The following is a 22831-nucleotide window of genomic DNA, read 5'->3' as shown; positions in this document are numbered from 1 at the left end:
TCTGTGAGTATCTCTGTATCTCTATGGGCGTCTCTGTGAGTATCTCCATGTATCTCTCTGGGTATCTGTGTATCTCTGCGTCACTCTGGGTCTCTAAGGGACATCTCTGGGTTCACTGTGCGGTCCGTAGTTTGGGTTGCATAGCCACAATCGCACGACCGGTGGCTTGTGTCTTTAATATATCTTCTTGTTTCTTTCGGTAAAGTCACGTAGAAGGGAAGTAATAAAATAATAAAAATAAAACATAATAAAACAATTCTCACGACGTTTCGGCTACAACGCAAGCAGCCGTCTTCAGGTGAAGACGGCTGCTTGCGTTGTAGCCGAAACGTCGTGAGAATTGTTTTATTATGTTTTATTTTTATTATTTTATTACTTCCCTTCTACGTGACTTTACCGAAAGAAACAAGAAGATGAATCCCTGCAGTCACGAAAGCTTTAAATCTTTAATATATCTCCGTGAATGTACATTATATGGGTCTTCGTGTGTCCTATGTGTCACTATGTGTGACTATGTGTTACGATGGTCTCTGTGTCTCTATGCGTATCCATGTGTCCCCTATGTGTCACTATGGGTCTATGTGTCTGTATGGGTATCTATGTATCTCGATGTATCAAGGCGTAATTATAATAGATATGTAGGATTACCAGTGATAAAGGGAGGAAGTAGGATTAGCAGTAATAATTTTACTGCTAATCCTACTTCTAGCATAATATGACTTTGGGACCCCCCACCACCTACACATTCCACAAGGAGTGACGAATCCCATATCTGCATTTTCTATCAATATGCTTAATTCCGATGTTGATATGTAAACTCCTTTGTCAAGGCGCTCTCCTCCCCCGACCCAGCTTAAATATATGCTGCCAAGCTTGGCGGTGTTCATTGGGACGCTGTCTTTCCGACAGCTCTGTTTCTTCACCTGAGGATGGCTGCTTGTGTTATGGCCGAAACGTCGTGAACATTTTTATTTTATTGTTTTATTTGTATTATTTTATTATTTCCCTTCTACGTGACTTTACCGAAAGAACCAAGAAGATCCATTCTATGTGTTAGTAATATATTTATATTTTAGACAGGAAATTAGTTTTCAAATTTAGATTTTTTTTTTCTGGGAGGGAATCCCCAGGAAGATTCCCCCCCCCCCCCCCCATGTTGACTCCATGGCTACGGCCTTGCTATGTATCACTATCTCCACGTGTCACTATGGGTGTCTGTGTATTTTATTGCTATCTATGTGTATCTACGTGTCACTACGCGTCTATGTATCTCTCTGGGTTCTCTATACGGTTAATAGTTTGGGAATTGGTGAGTGAATGGGTGAGTGAATTGGTGAGTGAATGAGTGAGCGGATTGGTGAGCAAATGATCAATTGATCAATTTTTATGTACAATTTTTTTTTATTGAGGGACCGTGTGTTGTCTTCGTGTGGTCTGGGATTGTTTTTGCTGTCGTTTTACTGCCTTTCCGATCTTTGGGAATTTATGATGGCAATTTGAACTTATAAACGTTATTTGTTTATTAAAGGGGCGCCACGGTGGTTAAGATGGTATCTTTCATGTCTGGTATGCAGGAGGACAGGGGTTCGACCCTGATGCCTCCTGTATATTTGGAGTTTCCATGTTCTCCCCGTGGTCGCGTGGATTTCTTTTCTCCGGGACCTTGGGTTTTTTTCCCCTCCACATTTAGAAACATGCATTGAGGTTATCTAGAGTATTTGGCTGCTATAAATGTCCAAATGATGGGCCGCTTTGTTGTGCTATCATTTGTGGCCAGGTCGCTTCTGGAAAATAAGTTCAAACCTTCAGTGGGCTTTTCCTGGTAGGATGTTAATGATTTAGTTATATTTGTACGTGTTTGTGTGATTTGTTTACCTTTCTTGTACTTTGCACTACTTCGTGTTTGTTGTAACCTTCTTACCTCGTGCCCCTGGCTGGACATAGATTTATAGCTAATCGCATTCCTCCTCAAGTATAAATAAATATTCTGATTCTGGAAGAACACGCGATTCCTCTGGCCAAATCTCTGATATTCCGCAAATGCTGACGTAGATTCGATGGCATCACCTCCGGACTTCATCTTCTCGATTTAACAGCTCGACTGAGATGACATCTGGGCCGCGAGCTCGCTGGTTGCTACTCCGTTGCATGGCCTTGGCTCTTTTGTCTCTGATCTTCGGCAAGATTCATATTTAAACTAAACTATATATTTTTTTTCTTTTACCAGGTAAGGGCCACTGAACCACATACTGTAGCTCTTTTTGACAAGCGACCTGGCTGGCTATCACAAAGCGACCTGGCGGAAATGCAAAGCAGCATACAAATATTCTAAATAATCACCTCATTCCCATGAGGCTGAGTTGATGCCTAAGGTGGCTGAGCCGCTGAACTATCAGCCCATGGTTCGACTACGAGCTGTGTTGGTTCTGCATTCGGGCGGCTTACATCTGGGTGGTGTTTTTTTTCCCCGACTACCAGGCAACTGCATGACAAACCGGTAAAAACCGGTTAAACCGATAAGGCAACCGGTTGAAACTGGTTAAACCCGGTTTGCCGCGCACACATATAACTGTCTGGCAACAATCAAGAGCAGAATATTGTATGTATCCTTCAGGAGGAATCCGATGATCTATAAAGCTCTTTGTTCACATATGTCCAGTAGGGGCACTGGGTAAGAACGTGACAACAGACACAGTACGAAAACACGATAGGAGTGCAACGTACACGAAAGGTGAACAAATCACCCAAACACATACAAATACAACACAAATACAACACATTCGTGGCGAGGTCACTTCTGAAACACATTCCTGCGGAGGGAGCTGGTAGGAACGTTCAAAACTATCACGTTGCCATACATAGCAGGCGTGACCAAAAAGATCTCCAAAATTCTAAACAAACATAAGATCCAAGTCCGATTCAGTACAGTACATAAAATCCGTGATCTAATTCCATCTGTGAAGGATGTCATCCCTGACTTGCAATACCCTGGAGTCTATAAACTGAGTTGCAGCTGTGGTGATTGTTACATTGGTGAAACGAAACGTCATGTCTCTGATCGTGTCCGCGAGCACAAGTCAGATGTGAAACACGGCAAAATTTAGTCTTCCGCCGTTGCCGATCATTGCTACAACGCTGTGGGCTCTCATGATATTGTTTTTTCCGAGACCAAGGTGCTCTGCAAACCCTCTGGCTACCATCAAAGGTTTGTACACGAAGCCATTCAGATATACAAACATATACATAACTTCAACCGTGATGATGGGTACAAACTGAGTAATCATTGGAAAGATGTTATTAACCATGTAAAAAAGATTTAACTACACATATTTGTACCATCTTATTTGACAGGTACTTTTCTAGTTTACCGAGTGTTGACATCCCCAGCGTTTAACAGTACTGCTTTTTTGTATTTGGATTCTCAACAAACATCGGTTTAGGTCGAGGTACAACGATTGTTTTCTTGCACATGACGACGTTGACCAATTTCTCTTGTAGCTCCGTTTTCTTGCACACGACGTTGACCAATTTCTCTTGTAGCCCCGTCCACCACCCCCACGTTCCATTCCCTGGTTACCACATTCAGATAAGCCCCTCCCCCCTAAACTTGTATTTAAGGGCTAGTCTTTTGGAATTTTCCTCACTTGATGCAGTAATTTTAGCTGTGACGGTCCCACCTGATGACGGAGACTTGTGTTGCCTCCGAAACGTCGTGATTTATTATTTTATTTTATTTTCATTATTATTTTATTAACTTGTAATTTTATTTTTTACCTACGTGACTTTACCGAAAACCCCTAAGAATATGAATCCTTGCAGTCACGAAAGCTTTAAATCTAGAAGTTGGGTTGCTCGGTCAATGGCCAGGGTCAACGGCGGCGTGGTGTATTCCGCAAATATGCCCGACTGTGAGGGCGGGCACAAGCCGGCGTGAGTAGGTTAAACGTTGAGTTTTATAAGGGCACCACGGGGTGACCAGCCCCTCCCCACCCAGCCCCACCCCTCCCACCCAGCCCCACCCAGTCCCCTCCCCACCCAGTCCCCTCCCCACCCAGCCCCACCCTCCCCTCCCCACCCAGCCCCTCCCTCCCCACCTAGCCCCTCCCTGCACGATGGACGGACACAATAATCCCCTGTGGGCTGGTGTAACCAGGAGGTTCCTACCAGTAAAATAGGTTAATACCTCAGCGGGCTTTGCCTGGTGAGATGGCAGTGGTTCAGTTATGTTTGTTGTTATATTCTGACCCAGTGCCCCTACTTGACATCATTGGGGAAAAAGTGCTTCATAACTCATCGGATTTCCTCCTGCAGTATAAATACAATTACCTACTATAATCACCCAGAAATCTTGATTTGAAGCTTTCGTGACTGCAGGAATCCATACTCTTTGGTTCTTTCGGTAAAGTCACGTAGGTATAACATAAAATAAATCGCGACGTTGCGGGCGCAACACAAGCGTCCGTCATCAGGTGGGAAAGCGTGGCCTGCTGCTGAGGGAGACTGTTGTAAAAGGTTTGAAATGGGCAGAGGTGGGACAAAGTCATTGTTATGCAAGTCCAAGTCGAGTCTGAAGTCATCAAATTCATGACTCGAGTCTGACTCGAGTCCAAGTCACATGACTCGAGTCCACACCTCTGGAAATGGGTGTAGCCCAAGGGTCATAAAGAAGTGGGCGGAGCTAGTGACATAAGATAGGAGAGCGGCCTCCTCAACGAGGGCATGGAAGTGGCTATGTTAATGCGATAAATTAGCATGATGTTAATATGAGAGATTAGAATGATGTTAATGTGAGAAATAGCAGAAATGTCTGTCCGTCCCGCACGTGACGTCACTCCACATGGGGCCCACCCCCCTCATTAATATTCATGATTGGTGGATTTTACACAAACGCAGAGGAAGGTCGAGCTGAATTCAATAATTTATTACGCAAAGTCGCTTCAAATATGACGTTTCCTGACAGAAAGTGACGGTAAAAAATTAATGTACGCAGCACAATGCTACATCCATGCGTGACGTCACTTCAAAAGTGTCCCCCCCCTTTATTCATATTCATGCCGCACCCCTCCCCTCATGAATAATCACGAGCGGGTGACGTCACTCCACATGCCGCACCCTCCCCTCATGAATAATCATGAGCGGGTGACGTCACTCCACATGCCGCGCCCCTCCTCTCATGAATAATCATGAGCGGGTGACGTCACTCCACATGCCGCACCCTCCCCTCATGAATAATCATGAGCGGGTGACGTCACTCCACATGCCGCGCCCTCTTCTCATGAATAATCATGAGCGGGTGACGTCACTCCACATGCCGCGCCCTCCCCTCATGAATAATCATGAGCGGGTGACGTCACGCCACATGCCGCGCCCTCTTCTCATGAATAATCTGAGCGGGTGACGGTCACTCCACATGCCGCACCCTCCCCTCATGAATAATCATGAGCGGGTGACGTCCTCCACATGCCGCGCCCTCCCCTCATGAATAATCATGAGCGGGTGACGTCACTCCACAATTGCCGCAACCCTCCCCATCATGAATAATCATGAGCGGGTGACGTTCAACTGTCCACATGGCCGCTCCCCTCTTCTCATGAATAATCATGGAGCGGGTGACGGCACTCCACATGCCGCACCCTCCCCTCATGAATATCATGAGCGGGTGACGTCCACTTCCACATGCCGCGCCCTCCCCTCATGAATAATCATGGAGCGTGTGACGTCACTTCCACATGCCTGCGCACATCACCCTCATGAATAATCATGAGCGGGGGGTGGGGGTGAACGTCACATGTCCACATGCCGCACGGGCCCTCCGTTCTCATGAATAATCATGAGCGGGTGACGTCACTCCACATGCCGCACCCCTCTTCTCATGAATAATCACGAGCGGGTGACGTCACTCCACATGCTGCGCCCCTCGACAATAACCATGAGGGGGTGACGTCACTCCACATGCCCGCACCCCTCCGCAATAACCATTAGCGGGTGACGTCACTCCAGATGGGGCACCCCCCCACTCAATAATCATGAGCTGAACAATTTTTCCATTGAATATTTCAGATTTACTGCAATCTACACCCGTCCTTGGACGGGCAAAAAGCGAGTATTCGTATAATTGAGCAAACTACCAATCTAGAGGTTAAACCTCTGATGTGACCACGGCTAGCATAGAGGTGAAGCCTCTAATATGGCACGACTGCTCGGTCACTACCAAACTCCACCCCCTCCCCACCTGTGCCAGCTCGGCTCAATTTTCCCGCCAAACCTGTGTTCGCGCATGCGCCAACTTGCTCTCTCACGATCAGCGTGCTGCGCATAGCGACGGAGGAGCGATACCTCCCTTTCACTCCTCCGACGCGCATGCGCACTAAGGACAACCGACGGGAAATTCTTTGGGAGGACTTCACCGCGCGTGCGCAGTGGTGCTGATCGACGAGAGCGGGGGGGAGAACGTGGGGGGGGGGGGGGGGGGAGAACGGGGGGGGGGGGGGGGGGAGAACGGGGGGGGGGGGGGGAGAGGAGACGGGGGGGGGGGGGGGGAGAACGGGGGGGGGGGGGGGAGAACGGGGGGGGGGTGGAGAACGGGGGGGGGGGCAGAACGGGGGGGGGGGGAGAGAGAACGGGGGGGGGGGGGGAGAACGGGGGGGGGGGAGAACGGGGCGGTGTGGGGAGAAACGGGGGGGGGGGGGGGGAGAACGGGGGGGAGGATAACGGGGGGGGGGAGGAAACGGGGGGGGGTGAGAACGGGGGGGGGGGGGGAGAACGGGGGGGGGGGGGGGGAGAACGGGGGGGGGGGGGAGGAAACGGGGGGGGGGAGGAGAACGGGGGGGGGGAGAAGGGGGGGGGAGAACGGGGGGGGGGAGAAGAACGGGGGGGGGGAGAGGGAGAACGGGCGGGGGGAGAACGGGGGGGGGGGGAGAACGGGGGGGGGAGAACGGGGGGGAGAAGGGGGGGGGGGGGGGGAGAACGGGGGGGGGGGGGAACGGGGGGGGGGGGAGACAACGGGGGGGGGGGGGAGAACGGGGGGGGGGGGAGAACGGGGGGGGGGGGAGAGAGAACGGGGGGGGGAGGAGAACGGGGGGGGGGGGGGGAGAACGGGGGGGGGGGGGGGAGAACGGGGGGGGGGGGGGAGAACGGGGGGGAGAACGGGGGGGGGAACGGGGGGGGGGAGAACGGGGGGGGGGGGAGGGAGAGGGGGGGGGAGAACGGGGGGGGGAGAACGGGGGGGGGAGAACGGGGGGGGGGGGAGAGGGGGAGAGGGGGGGGGGGGAGAACGGGGGGGGGGGGGAACGGGGGGGGGAGAACGGGGGGGGGGGGGGGGGGGGGGGGGAGAACGGGGGGGGGGGAGAACGGGGGGGGGGGGGGGAGAACGGGGGGGGGGGGGAGACGGGGGGGGGGGGGAGAAACGGGGGGGGGGGGGAGAACGGGGGGGGGGGGGGGGGAGAACGGGGGGGGGGGGGGGAGAACGGGGGGGGGGGGGGGAGAACGGGGGGGGGGGGGGGGGAACGGGGGGGGGGGGAGAACGGGGGGGGGGGGGGAGAACGGGGGGGGGGGAAGAACGGGGGGGGGGGAGAAGGGGGGGGAGAACGGGGGGGGGGGGGAGAACGGGGGGGGGGGGGGAGAACGGGGAGGGGGGAGAACGCCGGGGGGGAGAACGGGGGGGAGAGAACGGGGGGGGGGGGGGGGGGGAGAGAACGGGGGGGGGGGGGAGAACGGGGGGGGGGGAGAACGGGGGGGGGGAGAACGGGGGGGGGGGGGGAGAACGGGGGGGGGGGGAGAACGGGGGGGAGAACGGGGGGGGGAGAACGGGGGGGAGAACGGGGGGGGGAGAAGGGGGGGGGGAGAACGGGGGGGGGGGGAGAACGGGGAGGGGGGGAGAACGCCGGGGGGGAGAACGCGGGGGGGGGGGGGGGAGAACGGGGGGGGGGGTGAGAACGGGGGGGGGGGGGCGGCGAGAACGGGGGGGGGGGGAGAACGGGGGGAGACGGGGGGAGAACGGGGGGTGAGAACGGGGGGGGAGGAGAACGGGGGGGGGGGAGAACGGGCGGGGGGAGAACGGGGGGGGGGGAGAACGGGGTGGGGGGGGAGAAGAAACGGGGGGGGGGGGGGGAGAACGGGGGGGGGAGAACGGGGGGGGGGGAGAACGGGGGGGGGGAGAACGAGGGGGGGGGGGGAGGAGAACGAGGGGGGGGGGAGAACGGGGGGGGGGGGGGGTAGGGAGAACGGGGGGGGGGAGAAACGGGGGGGGGGGAGAACGCGGGGGGGTGGAGGAACGGGGAGGGGGATGAACGGGGGGGGGGGAGAACGGGGGGGGGGGCGAGAACGGGGGGGGGGGAGAACGGGGGGGGGGAGAGAACGGGGGGGGGGGGGGAGAACGGGGGGGGAGAACGGGGGGGGGAGAACGGAGGGGGGGGAGAACGGAGGGGGGAGAACGGGGGGGGGGAGAACGGGGGGGGGGAGAGAACGGGGGGGGAAGAACGGGGGGGGGGGGGGAGAACGGGGGGGGGGGCGGAAGAACGGGGGGCGGGGGGGAGAACGGAGGGGGGGAGAACGGGGGGGGGGGGGGAGAACGGGGGGGGGGGAGAACGGGGGGGGGGGAGAACGAGGGGGGGGGAGAACGGGGGGGGGGGAGAACGGGGGGGGGGCGGAAGAACGGGGGGGGAAGAACGGGGGCGGGGGGGGAGAACGGGGGGGGGGAGAACGGGGGGGGGGGAGAACGCGGGGGGGGAGAACGGGGGGGAGTGGGATGCGGCGGGTGGGATGTTTGAGGGGCGGGGCTGGTAACGCGTCGACTGTCCCGCGCGTGCGCATTGTGCGCGCCCGACGGGGATTTTGACGGTTGTGGGAGGTGGGCGAAGCGTCTCCACCGCCATTTCGCGGCTGTAATGGCGGAGTTCGCGTTGGGCGGTGTGGTGACTCCTCAGGGCGGCGCGGGGATGGCGAACGCGGGAGGAATCAAGAGCGACGCCTTCGCTGACGCCGTTCAACGCGCCAGGATGGTAACGAGAGTCGCTTATTGCCGTTGTTACGATACAGAGCGTTGTTGTATAATAATAATGTCTTTACTCTTCGTGGCTTGTTTGTTTTTTGCCTCGGGCTGACGCTTCGGCCCTGACGGCCGCGCTTCCCTCGCTCAGTCGCCGGAAGGCGACGGGAATTGAATCGAAATTTGAAATCCATAGAATAAAAAAACCCGGTTGCGTCTTTATTGCGAGACGGTTTTTGTTGTGGTTTTAATTATCATTAAAACTCTGCTTAAATGGAAGGCGTCCCATGTCATGTCCACCACCCCCCACCTCAACCCTCATGGAGACGGAGCGCTGAAATCGGAGCCAGCGTTTTCCCCAAACAATCCACTTTGCTTTACTCGTCAATCGTTTTACTCATTCGTGATGGTCAATCCACTGCTGGGTGAAGGCCCTGCACACCCGCACGACCCCGCGATATTGACAATCCACGCGGCAACTTTACGCATTCAATCGATTTCACCGCTCCGTGTGGTCTCGGCTGGACGTTACCTCGTGCACCTTAAACACTCGATGGGTGGTCGTTCAAATTAAAATTAAACATCCTCCGGTGTTAAAAACTCAGACGGGGGTGTTGAGGCCTATAGCTGCCGTGCTGGCCTAGCGAAGCCTGAGCTGGACAGCAAATCGGGTTAAAAGTTAAACGTGTAAGTCATTTCTTCCGTCTAAGACGTGGTTCGGTCCCGTGTGTGTTTATTGTATTAAAAGAGTAATTGTGGATAAAAAGTTGGTCCAGGGCTCGGCGGCGTGGCCTTGGTGTTACTGTGCGAGACCCCCACGCCATCGGCCATCATTCAACGAGGAAATGAGAGATGGCCACTTTAGAAGTTGTTGCCAACCTCTCTGTCCACTGCTGGATGAGCCCCCCACCCCACCATGTCCTCATCGTCCCTCGCAAGCCCCAACCCATAATATACCGAACAAATCCACTTTACCCAGATGACGGCAATCTCTGTCTGTGTGTGTGCCAGTGGAGTGAGTAAAATAAAAACTAAAATTAACATTGCCAGTCGGTCTCGGTACAGGCGGCGACTCTATACACGAAAATTCGATTTACGAACTTTTAGAGATACGGACCGAGAGTTGTAAGTTCAACCGCCTCGCAATAGATGTCCGGTGGTGACATCTACAGAACGTGAAGAACCAGCGGCATTTACAGGAGATTATACAACTTTTAAAGCCATTCCCCGTTTTTAGTGTACATGCCGTACAATCTTTGGAATAGGAGTAAAGTTGGACTTACGGACATACCTCTGTTACCTAATGCCTTTGTAAGTAGAGGAGTCCCAATTTTGCTGGTTCACTCACACCTGCCTCTGCACCATCATAGGTGGCTCGCACACTTCGGCAGCAACCAGCCCGAACGACTACACTCTTTAAGTTTGTGCCATCACGGTTTCTGGGCACTGGCACAAAACGTCAAACGTGACACAGTTTCAGAGTTGTAATATATGAGAGCTGACAAGTTTCTTAAATTGTGCGTGGCTTGTAAGAACGGAGTGGGGGGATTCCAAATTGAAGCAGTGTATGTATTTGTATGTGAGATTGAAAACTCATTTCTTTAGAGATGCTTTTTGTGTTATCCTTTCCCCCGCACCTCCGATTACCGCGGTTTGTTACCAACGGTGCGAAAAGTTCAACATACTGCACTACACACACTACACTGTACACTAAAATACACTGCACTACTATACTAAATTGAAAACGAATTTCCTTACAACTGCTTTTTGTGTTTAGTTTGTTGACCTCCATATCCAGAAGTTCAACATACATGCACGTTGAACTCATTTTGCACCGTATGTAGCCAACCGTGATTTTCGGAGGTGTGGTAAAGACGATTGTTGTGAGCTGCAGACTGTCGGTCAAATAGTGGGAGGCCAGGTCAAAATGGGAGGAGGAATCGATAAGCAAAGTTCACGGGAACTGTAGCCATCGTAGCTGTAAGACGGCATTCTTCACAAATTTTTGCCGATAAGCCATCGGTGTGAGAGCCGCCACGCATTTGAAACCATTGGGGTTTGACAGCACAACAACGATGATGGGGGTGGAGGGGGGGGGGATGTTCACATTTGTGTCTTGTCGAGGGACCGCACTAAAGGCTACCAGGGGTCTCCCGCCAGTGGCTCGCGGCGGCCTTGCAATGAAGGCCACTTCTGAGTAGAAGCACGATAAAGGGAAGACTTCATGGTGGGGTGGGGATCCTTTGTTTGCGGCTGCAGGTTGCGGCAAAGATCGGCGTGGAGGCCAGCACGGGCCCACCTGTCAACACCACCGTGGGAGTGCTGCCTCCCCCCGCCGTAGAGGCTGCTAATATGTTCCCCTTCGTGGCACAGAAGCGGCCCATGCTGGAGGACGTGGGTAAGGAAGGAATGGCCAGCTGGGATTTAACCTGATGATGATTCCCAGCTCGGTCAGCAACTTGCATGGAGAGACTTTACTCCTGCTGCTATCTATGTGTGTATGCTGAGCTTCTTTTGCACCGTACCTAGCCAACTGTCCTAGTCTGAAGCACTTTGGGTTGACCAAGCATCTGCTCAGAGGGGTGACGTGTCTTAAGAGTCGAGAGGTGGCATTTTTGTATTATTGTTGTTACACTGACCCACCCCGACTGGACATCTGCGAAAAAGAGCTTTATAGCTCATCGGATTCCCCCAGTACAAATAAAGATTCAGATTTTTATAAATTATTATGATTGTGTTACTATTCAGCCAAGTGTGTTTTCAGTTAAACGCTAAGTCTGACATGTGGGTTTGTTTTCACAGATGGACCGGAGTGTAAAAAGTTTGCTGCGAAAAATGACCGTAAGGCATTTTTGTTTTTAAGTTTCCCGTTTCATGCAGTAGAGGCAAACCATCATGACTTAAATGTTCACAATTGTCTTCATTGCAATCATTTCCAGAAAAAAAGTGGGTATTATTTGAGTAGTTTTACCCTGATCTTTTTCTCTCCCCCAGCCATCGGTGCCCAGCTTGCAGCAATGGTGGCGCAACAAAGGTGCATTTATTTTACACGCTTTTTATTAACTCGCTGTTGTTGTCGTTTTTGGAGCCTCAAATCTTGTAACTCAATTTTTACCCACTTCCCCATGTGGTATCGACTGCAAACTTGGTATACTTATGTCATACTGATGACAATACTATATTCTATCATAAAAAATAAAAAACATTATAAAACATTATATTTTTACGTTATGTTTCGGCTTGGTTCTAATTGTCCATGGTAAACTGATGTTGGCTGTAAATTACCATGGTCCCCTTACGTTATGGCAAGCTTCGGGGCCACTTCCTGAAGTCATGGAGTTCTTCCATTACTAGTACTTGTCCTGCCCCACGATAGCTCGGAGATGTTAACTGCCTCGCCTGATATGCAGGAGGTTGTGGGTTCGATCCCAACCCTGACGACGCCTGCTGTATATTTGGAGCATTTTTTTTCACCATGTCCCCTGTTTTTCGATCCACATTTAGTATTTGATATAAATTTCCACATGATAAGCCACTTTGTTGAGCTATCATTTGTGGCCAAGTCGCTACTGAAAAAGAGATACATAGCTCAGTGGGCCTTACCTGGTAAATAAAAAAAAGTTTAGTTTAAAGTTAAGTAAGATTTAATAATAATCCCTTTGGCGTAATTTGCAGGAATGTTATTGTCTGCCAGTATTTTAGCAAGTTGAACGGTAGAACGAGGAAGAAAATAATACATACGTATGGATTCCGTCAGGCTTTCTAACATGCGTTTTCAGTAGTTTTTATTCATTATAATGACGCCACTCATCATTGGGGAGGAGCAGAGGTGTGTACGTGGCATGTGAGGTCCCAAATAACGGTGCAACCTTAAAGTAAAATTTCAATAACATTGGATAATTTTTTAAGAGTAATTGTGGGCCTGTGTTCGAGACAGATGGACAGAGCTAACGCATGAACAATATCAGCCTTTTTGGAAAGCATAAAAATTATTGATGGCTGTATTTTATTATCTTGACAATGTCTATATATAACCATAGTCTGTTACCATTGCGACGGAGGTATTGAATTACCTTGAGGGTGTCCAATTGTTTAAGAAGGGGACTCTTTTTGTCGATCTTATTGGCAGGTCACAAGTGACAGAAGAATTTAAAGTGCCGGACAGAATGGTGGGACTCAGTGAGTATCGCCTCTTCCGTTATCACTACCCACTCACCACCACTGTCTACTCGGCTCTACAGCCAGGATAGCCAATTGTTTTATTAATCGATTACCAATTATCAGTTGGATTTTTCAGCTACGGGGATAATCTGAAAAGAGTTGGGGGGGGGGGAGTGAAAGTATTGGCCTCGGGTGTGATGCTGGATTCTCATCCATTACCTCCCAGTAATGGATGGTGCTTAATGGTGCATCACACTGAATGTGGCTTATGGGGAGGTTCCTGCCTTTGGGATGTGGGACCTGCCGCTATTTTTAAACGAGCTTGATTTCCTGAATTTTTAGCAATGTGGTCGACCAATCGTTCTGTCTGTAGTGTTTCTTACTGGTGAAACAAGGGGCGGTGACCATGGCCCAGTGCTATACATTTCCACGTGATAAGCCAGTTGAACTATCATTTGTGGCCAGGTCACTTCTAAAAAAGCTAATAGCTCAGTGGGCTTTACCTGGTAAGATAAAAAAAATAGTTCAGTTTTATTTGTATATATATTTTACTTTCTTTACGTTTCCTGTAAGATGCACTCCTGTTGTTTTTTTATTTTTTGTTGTAAAGTTTTGACCGGCCCCTACAGTATAAATAAACATTCTGATTCTTTGCTGTTTGTTGTACTGGTTCGTGGTTCAAATCTGGCAGACCACCATGGTTATTACTGCGGGTGTAGTCACTATAAAATACAATGCACCGCCTGCTTCAGAGTGGATGTTCCTTGCCTTCATTTACGATGAAGATGCCATCGTGTACCGGCATCACGGTCAACATTTGAACATTTACCTGCCAAATACTCAATTTAGATTACACAAAGCAACACTGCGAAATTGCTGCCGTCTTAAAAATAGCAACTTCATGATAACCTTGCATTATAGTGCTCAAACTAATAAAGATTTATTTGATGAAAATCTATGAAATTGGATGGTCAGTAGGTATTTTTGAAAAACTAAAATTTTATCCTAGACAACACGAATGTTTATCAAGACCTGCCTACACTGCCGTCTGTAACCCCTACCCAGTCCTTAAAACCCCACCAATCTTCCCAAATCCCCAGCCCTTAACCCCCGACTAACCCTGTGCTGTCTGCTTGCTCCTTGTAGTCATCGGCAGGGGAGGTGAAAACATTTCCAAGCTACAGAATGAGTCGGGCTGCAAGATTCAGATCTCACCTGGTGAGTGGGGGGTTCGTTTCTCCGTACCTCTGCATGCGTATCCGTGCCGTGCTGTGGTGGCTGGGGAGGCTTACACATTTGATGACTTGCGAGTTAAAATAGATCCTTGCACTTGCGATACACACAGCTAACAAACCATGGAAATGAGATGGCAAAACATTTGATGAAAGTAAAAATTTGTGAAGGCAAAAACACGTAACAATGTGATTGGTACAGGCAGGCATCGCTCAGTGCTACCCCCATAGAGTGCCGATTTGTTATAGCGCTGTGTGTGGGAGAGTTTATACTTAAAAAATCGAAAAAATCGCTTCGGAATGAGAACGTGTTGTAGTGCTGGCTGAGGAAAACGTAATGCACAGAAACGTCGCCCCCCCCCCTTGCAAACACTTAGCAGGACCCTTTGTAAAAAGTCTTGAGACTCTAAATCTTCCCCTTGGTAAACAAGTTAAGTGATAATACGTTCATATTGTGACTGTCACTGCTCTAAAATGTGTAAAAGTATATCAAATTTTTCTGCTTACGTGCTTAGAAAGGTGATTTATCTCCATCGGTGGCCCCGAGTCATTTGTGACAATTTCACATTCCCGAGGAATGGGCCAGCCTACCAATACGACAACTACAGTTGATCATCGATTATCCGGCGCTGCGCGATTATCTGGCGGTCCCGGGCCGCTCCGGTAAAACCGCTCCAATACGGCGATCGGCACAATGCGCGTAACAAAAAAAGTAGCTATGCTTGATTTCGGTGTTAAATATACACTATATACAACTTACTGAAAATTCTGCACGTATATACATCACTCCATGCAGAGTCTTCGAGATTGGAGTGGTAAGCACGGTACAGTAACAACAGTACCTTTTAAAGTAGGATTTGTGTGTTTATTTATGCCAATTTCGTATAGTAAACTAATTTAAAACAACACCATATAACAACACCTACAAACACAATGTCATACAAGAATGTGCAAAAATAAGCAGTTATAAATAATGATTTGGTGATTATCCTGCGTTTTTGAAAATCGCTGCCCCCCCCCCCCCCTCGATGTTCTACTTTAATATTAACTTCCTTCAATGTGAGGTATCCAGTTCACAGACCCCTGCCGCCCCCTGTAGGAATGATTGGAGGGTGAACCCCCCCAACAGGGAGGGAACGGCTCGGTCGGCATTGATTGTGAGTGCACTCTTGTGTCTCGCCGCCGCTGAACTCGTCTTTGTGTTTTTCGTATTTCTCTATGGTCTTCCTAGACAGCGGAGGCAAACCGGAGCGTCCCTGCTCCCTCACTGGAACGCCAGAAGCCATCAGGTGAAGACGCATGATCCCACGCACACCCATGACGGGCACAGCCCGCAAAAGCAGACGGCACTTACCCGTGTACATTGTAATTATTTTTGGTAAATGAATATACATTTGTGCGTTGAACCTCGTTCGCACCGAACGTAGCCAGCCCTGCCAATCGGCGGTGCGGGGGAAGGACAGCATTGGGCATTAGTGCTGTTCCTGTGGTGCGAGGCTGTCGCGAAGGAAGGTGTGCTGTGTTTCTCAGCCTGCGGATCACTTTGTTACATTTCAACGTATTGGCGGTACACCGGTGGTGCGTGGGAAAGTAAAAAAAAAATATATAAATTTTCACAATCATTTAATTTCCCGCGGTTCGCAACCCCAGTCAGAAAATCTTGTGGGGTGGTCATGGTGCCTCAAAAGTCAGTTCTCGTGATGTCGGAAGCGATCGGAAGACGGAACGTTTACATGAGCGGTTGAACACCAATCTTCACAGTCTGTTGCAGTATAGCAGCACCCAGCCCTGATGACGATTGACTGGCTCCATGTTCCAAAGGCAAGATTTGACTCGTGCTGTAAACTTGGTCGGACGGGCCGTTGATTCATTTCCGGAATAATTTATTGGCGGACGGTGGCATTGCAAAGATGTACGATTGCTCATGGTGGTATCACCACCGCACGTTTGAACGGAAAAGCTGCTGCTGCTGAATCTTTAGGCAACTTCTGATGCAGATTTCTGCAGCGCCACTCAACGGGCAACCGCGACATCGACAGACTTGTCATGAGGACCCGGTGTGTTGTTGTAATGCTGCTGCACCTGGTGTGGTTCTGCCAATTATGTCCATTTGGCAAATTGACCGTGACGCCGGCACACAGGATCACCTCTTATGGAATGAAGTCTCGGGATCGCTTTGCAGCAAAGCGATGTCCCATTGCCCTCTGTCTGATTGGCCTCTCGGATAACTAGATGGTGTGTATCTAGCAGGGGTTTAATGATTGCATAGATTCATCAGTTCATCTGCCCTGATCTGCTGGGTGACATCCCAAGCAACCCATCGCATCCATTCAGCACCGACCCATGAACTGTAATCAATGTGCCCAGCTCCGTGGTCGACTTTCTCTCGAACGCGTTCTGTTCACCATTGGAACCTCATTTGCCAGTAACAAAATATGATAATTGGTTTTTTACCCTTTTATCTGGCAACAAAACTGACACCTCGAGCTCTCATACTCTGATGGTGCATGGTCCAACACCATGCGAGACTAGGCTCTAAAGAAAGCTGTCTCGGGTGTGGACCAATCAATTTCAAGGACAGTGCATACATTATCAGAGTTATGTTTTTGTTTGCATTCCGACCGCAGGTATTGTGGTCAATGCAAACATGACTCCTTGTAAAAAAAAAGGTGTCAGTTTTGTTGCCAGATAAAATGGTAAAAAAACAATTATTGCGTTCTGTTCCTTGATAGCTACTGTTATGTTTGGCCATTGGTCTATCGTCCAAGCTTATTTAGTTTTCCTTCAGTATTGATATCATTAGCCTGCGAATGTTCTCTAATCCATGTGTTCATCTTTCTAAGCGTGCTTTTCTTTTAATGTTTCTTTGCGTACTTTTCATTTTTTTACTCTTTGTATTTTTCGGGTGGAACTGTCACAGTAATTTAACGGTAAAAAATGAAATAAAAATAAATTAAATCACGACGTTTCGGAGGCAACACAAGCTTCCGTATTCACGTGGAACCGTCACAGTAATTTTGCTGTGACGGTTCCACCTGAAGACGGAAGTTTGTGTTGCCTCCGAAACGTCGTGATTTAATTTATTTTTATTTAATTTTTTACCTACGTGACTTTGCCGAAAAAACCAAAGAGTATGGACCCTTGCAGTCACAAAAACTTTCAAATCTAGAATTTTCATTTTTTTGTTCTATAGTTTTCATCCGTGGCCATGTTTCTAATCGGTATGTCATAGCAGTTCTGACATACTGTGGGGTGCCACTGTGGCAAGATGTTAACTACCTTGTCTGGTATACAGGAGGTCGTGGGTTCGATCCCGACCTTGTCTGTATATTTGGAGTTTGCGTGTTCTCCCCGTAGTCGCGTGGATGTTTCTCCATGTCCTCCAGTTTTCCCCCCACCATTTAGAATCCATGTGCGTTTAGAGCATTTGGCTGCGATAAATTTCCACATAAGCCACTTCGTTGAGCTGTCATTTGTGATAGCCAGGTGACTTTTGCAAAGAGCTACACAGCTCAGTGGTCCATTACCTGCTAAAATAAAAATAGTAACATTTTTAGGTAGTGCCCACTGATTAAAAAAAACTTTCAGCAAATCAGAATCAGATCAGGATATTTGTTTATGCTGGAGGAATCCGATAAGCTATAAAGCTCTTTCACAAATTTCCAGAAGGGGCACATGGTCAGAATGTTATAACTGCAAACACCACAGTGCAAAGTACAGGAAAGGCAAACAAATTGCCCAAAAAACATACAAATATTACTTAAACCATCATCCTACCAGTTAAAGCCCGCTAAGGTATTTATTAACTCAGGTGTCCGCTCCCTCCTCACTGTCCTTCCCCCACCTCTCCCATACAAACAGGGATGCCAAGCGCCTCATTGAGCAGATCATTGAGCGCGCGCGGGATGGCCCCGGCTCTCAGGCCGACCCCAACAACAACGGTGGTGGTGGTGGCGGCGGCGGCGGCATTGGGGGCGGTATTGGGGGCAGTGGTGGCAACGGCCCGCCGGCTTCGGCGGCACCGCCGGCACCCTCCTTTCAGGAGCTCATGATTCCCGCGGGCAAGGTTGGGCTGGTGATCGGCAAAGGTGGCGAGACCATCAAGCACCTGCAGGTGCGTTGGGGGGTGCGATTGGGAGTGAGCGATGCGCGCGTGCAGTGGTTTTGAAGTTGAACTTAGGATTATTCACTTGTCTGGATGCAGTGTTAAATTTTTTTGTCTGGTCAATGCCAATCTGGGAATTTTAGTGGAGCCTCCACGGTCTCTATATTGCTATGTTAGTCATTCTCCTCGTCTGGTTGACTAAAGGAGTCAAACATTTAGTCTACTTGGTTATTTAATGGTGGTGCGGGGCACAATCCCCCTTCTTCCCCCAAGCTTCAGCGTGTACAAAACTATTTGGCTACGTGTTGCGATGGGTAATGCAAGATCTGACCATTTTCGTTTGGTGCTCGTTGAGCTGCTTTGGCTTCCGGTTGCCGAATACGTTATAAGGTCGCACTCATTACACACAAAGTGCTTGCCACAAATTAACTACGATACCTCGCTGATCTCGTCAAGGAGCATAAATCATCGCGTGCACTCCGGTCATCCTCGCAGCAGCGGCTTTTGGCAAACCATGAAACAAAGACGGTCACGGCATCACGCGCTTTCAGATGCGCTTCTGCGGCAGTCTGGAACGCTCTTCCTTCCGATATTAGGAAGCCACTGGAGCTTTACACTTTAAATCATCACGTCGATTGAAAAGTACTTTGTTTACAACTGATTTTTGTGTTTAGTTTGTTGTACTTCCCCCGCATCTCCATTTAGCACGGTTGGCCACGTACGGTGTGAAAGAAGTTCTACATACATCTTTTACATACATTCCACTACATCACTTCCATGGGTTGTTGTGTAATACAAAGGGTTGCACTGGGGAGTGTTTGTGTTAATGCTTTGTACGTGTATAACTGTACACACAGGTGTGTTGGAGTGTGCTCCAAAGTTAATGTTGCTATGGCTCACTGATGATTGCCAAGAACACGAAAACTGGTGCTGATGCCGAAATAACAATTGCGCGTGTGTACTTGTATGTACATGCAGGAGCGTGCGGGGGTGAGGATGATCATGATCCAGGATGGACCCATGCCCACAGGCGTCGACAAGCCACTTAGGATAATGGGGGAGCCTTACAAAGTTCAGGTATACGGCTAGCCCAAGGTTGATGTAGCCTCGTCGGTTTCGTATTCCATCGTTGGCCGTTGAGATGGGCTCTTGTTTCCATTGTTACTACTTTTGTGTTGCTCGCCTTCACTGTGGAATGATGTGCCGGCATCCGTCAATATGGCAAGAGGACTAAATGTTTGTAGCGTTTTATATGTCGTGTAATTCGTGCGAATGGCATCTTAAGACGCTGTGTAGAATGTTAACGCAGGGAGGCACAGGTAAACCGCAGACAGGCGGGAAGGAAGACTGTTCCAGAACCGGTGCAAACAATTGCCCAAAGCTCTTGCCTTATTTTTGGATGTCTGGTCAACACCATTTTCATAACACACGGAGGTGAACCGGAGAACCTAGCGAAACCCACAATTTAACACTCGGTACCCTGCTGCACGAATGTCAATTAATCCTCTTGCTGTATCGCCCTCTCCTGGCAAGCCTGGACATTGTGACCTCGATGGCCACGGGGAGGGGAAGGACTTTCCCAGTTCACCAACCCCTCGCTGCCCCCCCCTACCAGTCCTGAATTATAGCGGTGCAGCGTACCCACCAGTTGATGATGAAAGCAAAGCTTTCAGTAGTCGAGATAACATCTCTTAATGCTTCGCCTGCTCAGCTATGCTGGTAGAGGAAAAGGGGTAGTGGGGAGTTGTCGGACCAGCTTGCACAACTGTCTGCTGCTGCTTGTGTGCATTATTTTTGACTTGGCAGCGCTGTTTACTGGCCATGTTCCTGATGAGTCCTTTAACCTGCTTATCCGTCCACCCACCCTTACCCACTCGCTCACCCTTACCCACCCACCCTTATCCACCCACCCTTACCTACCCACCCTTACCTACCTACCCACCCATACCCACCCTTACCTACCCAACCACACTTATCTATCCACCCTTACCCACAGCAAGCGAAGGACATCGTGCTGGAGCTGCTGAGAGACAAAGATGAGTTTGCGCCCGGGGACTTCACCAACCGAGGGGGAGACAATGTGGAGGTGAGATCGGGAAAGCCACCACATGAGAGCGGTGGGGTGATGCAGTTGGCAATCTTGCGCCTCGGCAAAATGTGCCTGGGTTTTAATTCCCGACGTGTGCCTTGTCTGTGTGGAGTTCATATGGTCATCCCCTATTTTGGCATGGGTTTACCTTCAGGTACCCATAGCTAAAACAGCCCCCCCCCCATACCTCTCTAAAACTTATCTCTTCAACCAAAAATCTTAACCTAATGGAATTTATCGAGCACCTTAACCAAGGCGCTTTACAGATAATTAACAACTGTACAACAACAACGTGTGTGAATGTAACGGTGGAGGTGAGGTGAACGAAATAGATGAAGCAATGGGGGGGGTGAATCTGTGTGATGCGTGGATTTGGTGAAAGGGAAATTGATGACGGTAAATGATGATGAATGGAATGGGGAATGAGTGATAGCCATGTTATGACGACATTAATTGGTTCCACGAAAACCATCGTTAATTGAAGTTATCGCTAGTCGAATATAGGAAATACATGCTAAAGTTTTAATTTGTTCTAAGGCAATCGGAAGTTGATCTTTTTCACTCTAAAAACATAGTTTATAATATTTAAACATGCAATTTGAATAAATACACGTTTTAAGAACATTAAAGCATTAATATTCATAGAAACATGGATAAACAATGGATAAATAGAGCGTAACAACGTGCATGAATAGAGCATGAACATATTTTTTTTACCTTAGGCTGAGAAGGATGCGTGGCTTAAATGGGTTCAGTCCACTTAGGAGCGCTCCGATTGGCCGAGATTGGCGGCTGCGTGATATCGTAAACGTATAATTACTCAAATTTATCGCGAGTCGAAACAACGGGGGGGGGGGGGGACCCTATGGGAGGCGGATCGTCAGTTGAAATATCGTCAATCGATGGCAGCGTAAACTGAAGGGACCATTATTTGTGCGAGCGTTTGTGTGCTACCATGGTGGCGAGCGGTGGTGCACCGGTTAGCGTTGCGCTACGAACCCGGCGACCCGTGTTCGATTCACTCTGCTTCAAATGAAGACCCGGAGCCGGTGTGCAACCTCTGCTACTCGGGAGACAAAAGGCGGCTGGACATGTTGCTGGCCACCCACCCCCTCATGTGCCGTCCCGGCCTACATTGGTGCTGCTATTCATTAACAGCAATTTTGCCCCGACAGTCTGTTACAGGCTATAATGGTGGGGGGGGATCTTTGTCTTTGTGCCACCAGGTACCTGTGCCCAAGTTTGCCGTGGGTGTCGTTATTGGCAAGAGCGGTGACATGATCAAGAAGATTCAGAACGAGGCCGGAGTTCGCATCCAGTTCAAGCCAGGTGAGTTCAAGCTCCCTGTAGGCCAGGGCGTGTTTAACAATAATCGAATAATCTTTTACGGGTGACCCAGTGGCTAGGAGATGTTTACTGCCTCACCTGGTAAACACATACCTACCAACCCCTTATCAGTTCCTACCTTATTACAGACCAATTCAGACCTTATTGGTCACCCCGTGCACTTACAAATCTCAACGTTCATCCTATAAAGTCTCATGACAAGGGAGAAACAAAAACAAAGAAACCTTTTTTTGCCCCTATTGAAATGGCTGTACTCCGTATGGACCCGAAAACTCAATTTCCCTGTAAAAGAATAAAAGTAAAATGTATAGGTTGACAGGTATGTACACAGGAGGTTCTGGGTTCGATTCCGATCTTGACGCCTTGGAATTTGCGGTGTCTCTCCCCGTGAATTTGACATGCATTTCAAGCATTTGGCTGCTTCAAATTTCCACGTGATAACCCACTTCCGTTGAGCTGCTATCATTTGTGATAGCCAGGTCACTTCTGAAAAAGAGCTACATAGCTCAGTGAGCCTTACCTGGTAAAATAAAAAGTTTATAATTTTTTATAGTTTTACATTTATTGTGCTCCATTTGTTCTGCGTGGGGTTTATTCCGGGTTCTCTGGTTTCCTATAACAAAAAAACAGAGTACAATGTAACTGGGATTGTCCAAACATCCAAAGCTTGTGATGTCTGCAATTTTTTTTTTAAGTTGCAAGCATTCCACGCTCGTTAATTTTAAGCTCTTTTAACAGCTCCCTCCTGCCCCCCTCCCCTCCCTCAGATGACTCCTCGTCCCCTGATAAGATGGCTGCCATTATGGGGCCCCCCGAGTGCTGCCAGCATGCAGCGCAGATGATCAACGACCTCATCCAGAGCGTGCAGGTGAGGTGGACGTCGCTTTTCTCCTGGCCACGAACCCACCACG

The 22831-nt window shown here is 49.7% G+C and overlaps 1 protein-coding gene across 3 annotated transcripts in view; it reads left to right on the top strand.

Moving 5' to 3' along the window:
* The first annotated feature begins 8842 nt into the window (after positions 1-8842).
* Positions 8843-22831, top strand: part of LOC133361157 (far upstream element-binding protein 1-like) — a 64402-nt gene continuing 50413 nt past the window's right edge. For all 3 annotated transcript variants that reach the window (XR_009757334.1, XM_061580029.1, XM_061580030.1), the window contains exons 1-12: positions 8843-8999; positions 11246-11384; positions 11789-11827; positions 11981-12020; positions 13116-13165; positions 14294-14365; positions 15611-15668; positions 18241-18493; positions 19463-19561; positions 20481-20570; positions 21800-21902; positions 22688-22788. Coding sequence is in view for 2 of the 3 variants with exons in the window: in XM_061580029.1 (XP_061436013.1) it covers positions 8886-8999; positions 11246-11384; positions 11789-11827; positions 11981-12020; positions 13116-13165; positions 14294-14365; positions 15611-15668; positions 18241-18493; positions 19463-19561; positions 20481-20570; positions 21800-21902; positions 22688-22788 (1158 nt within the window). In the remaining variant the exon portion in view is untranslated. The remainder of the gene's footprint in view (positions 9000-11245; positions 11385-11788; positions 11828-11980; positions 12021-13115; positions 13166-14293; positions 14366-15610; positions 15669-18240; positions 18494-19462; positions 19562-20480; positions 20571-21799; positions 21903-22687; positions 22789-22831) is intronic.

The sequence above is a fragment of the Lethenteron reissneri genome, chromosome 71, assembly GCF_015708825.2.
Source record: "Lethenteron reissneri isolate LAM-NWPU_2019-01 chromosome 71, ASM1570882v1, whole genome shotgun sequence".
Classification (NCBI taxonomy): domain Eukaryota; kingdom Metazoa; phylum Chordata; class Hyperoartia; order Petromyzontiformes; family Petromyzontidae; genus Lethenteron; species Lethenteron reissneri.
Note: the sequence above shows the minus strand (reverse complement) of the source record. Positions and strands in the feature narration are given on the sequence as shown.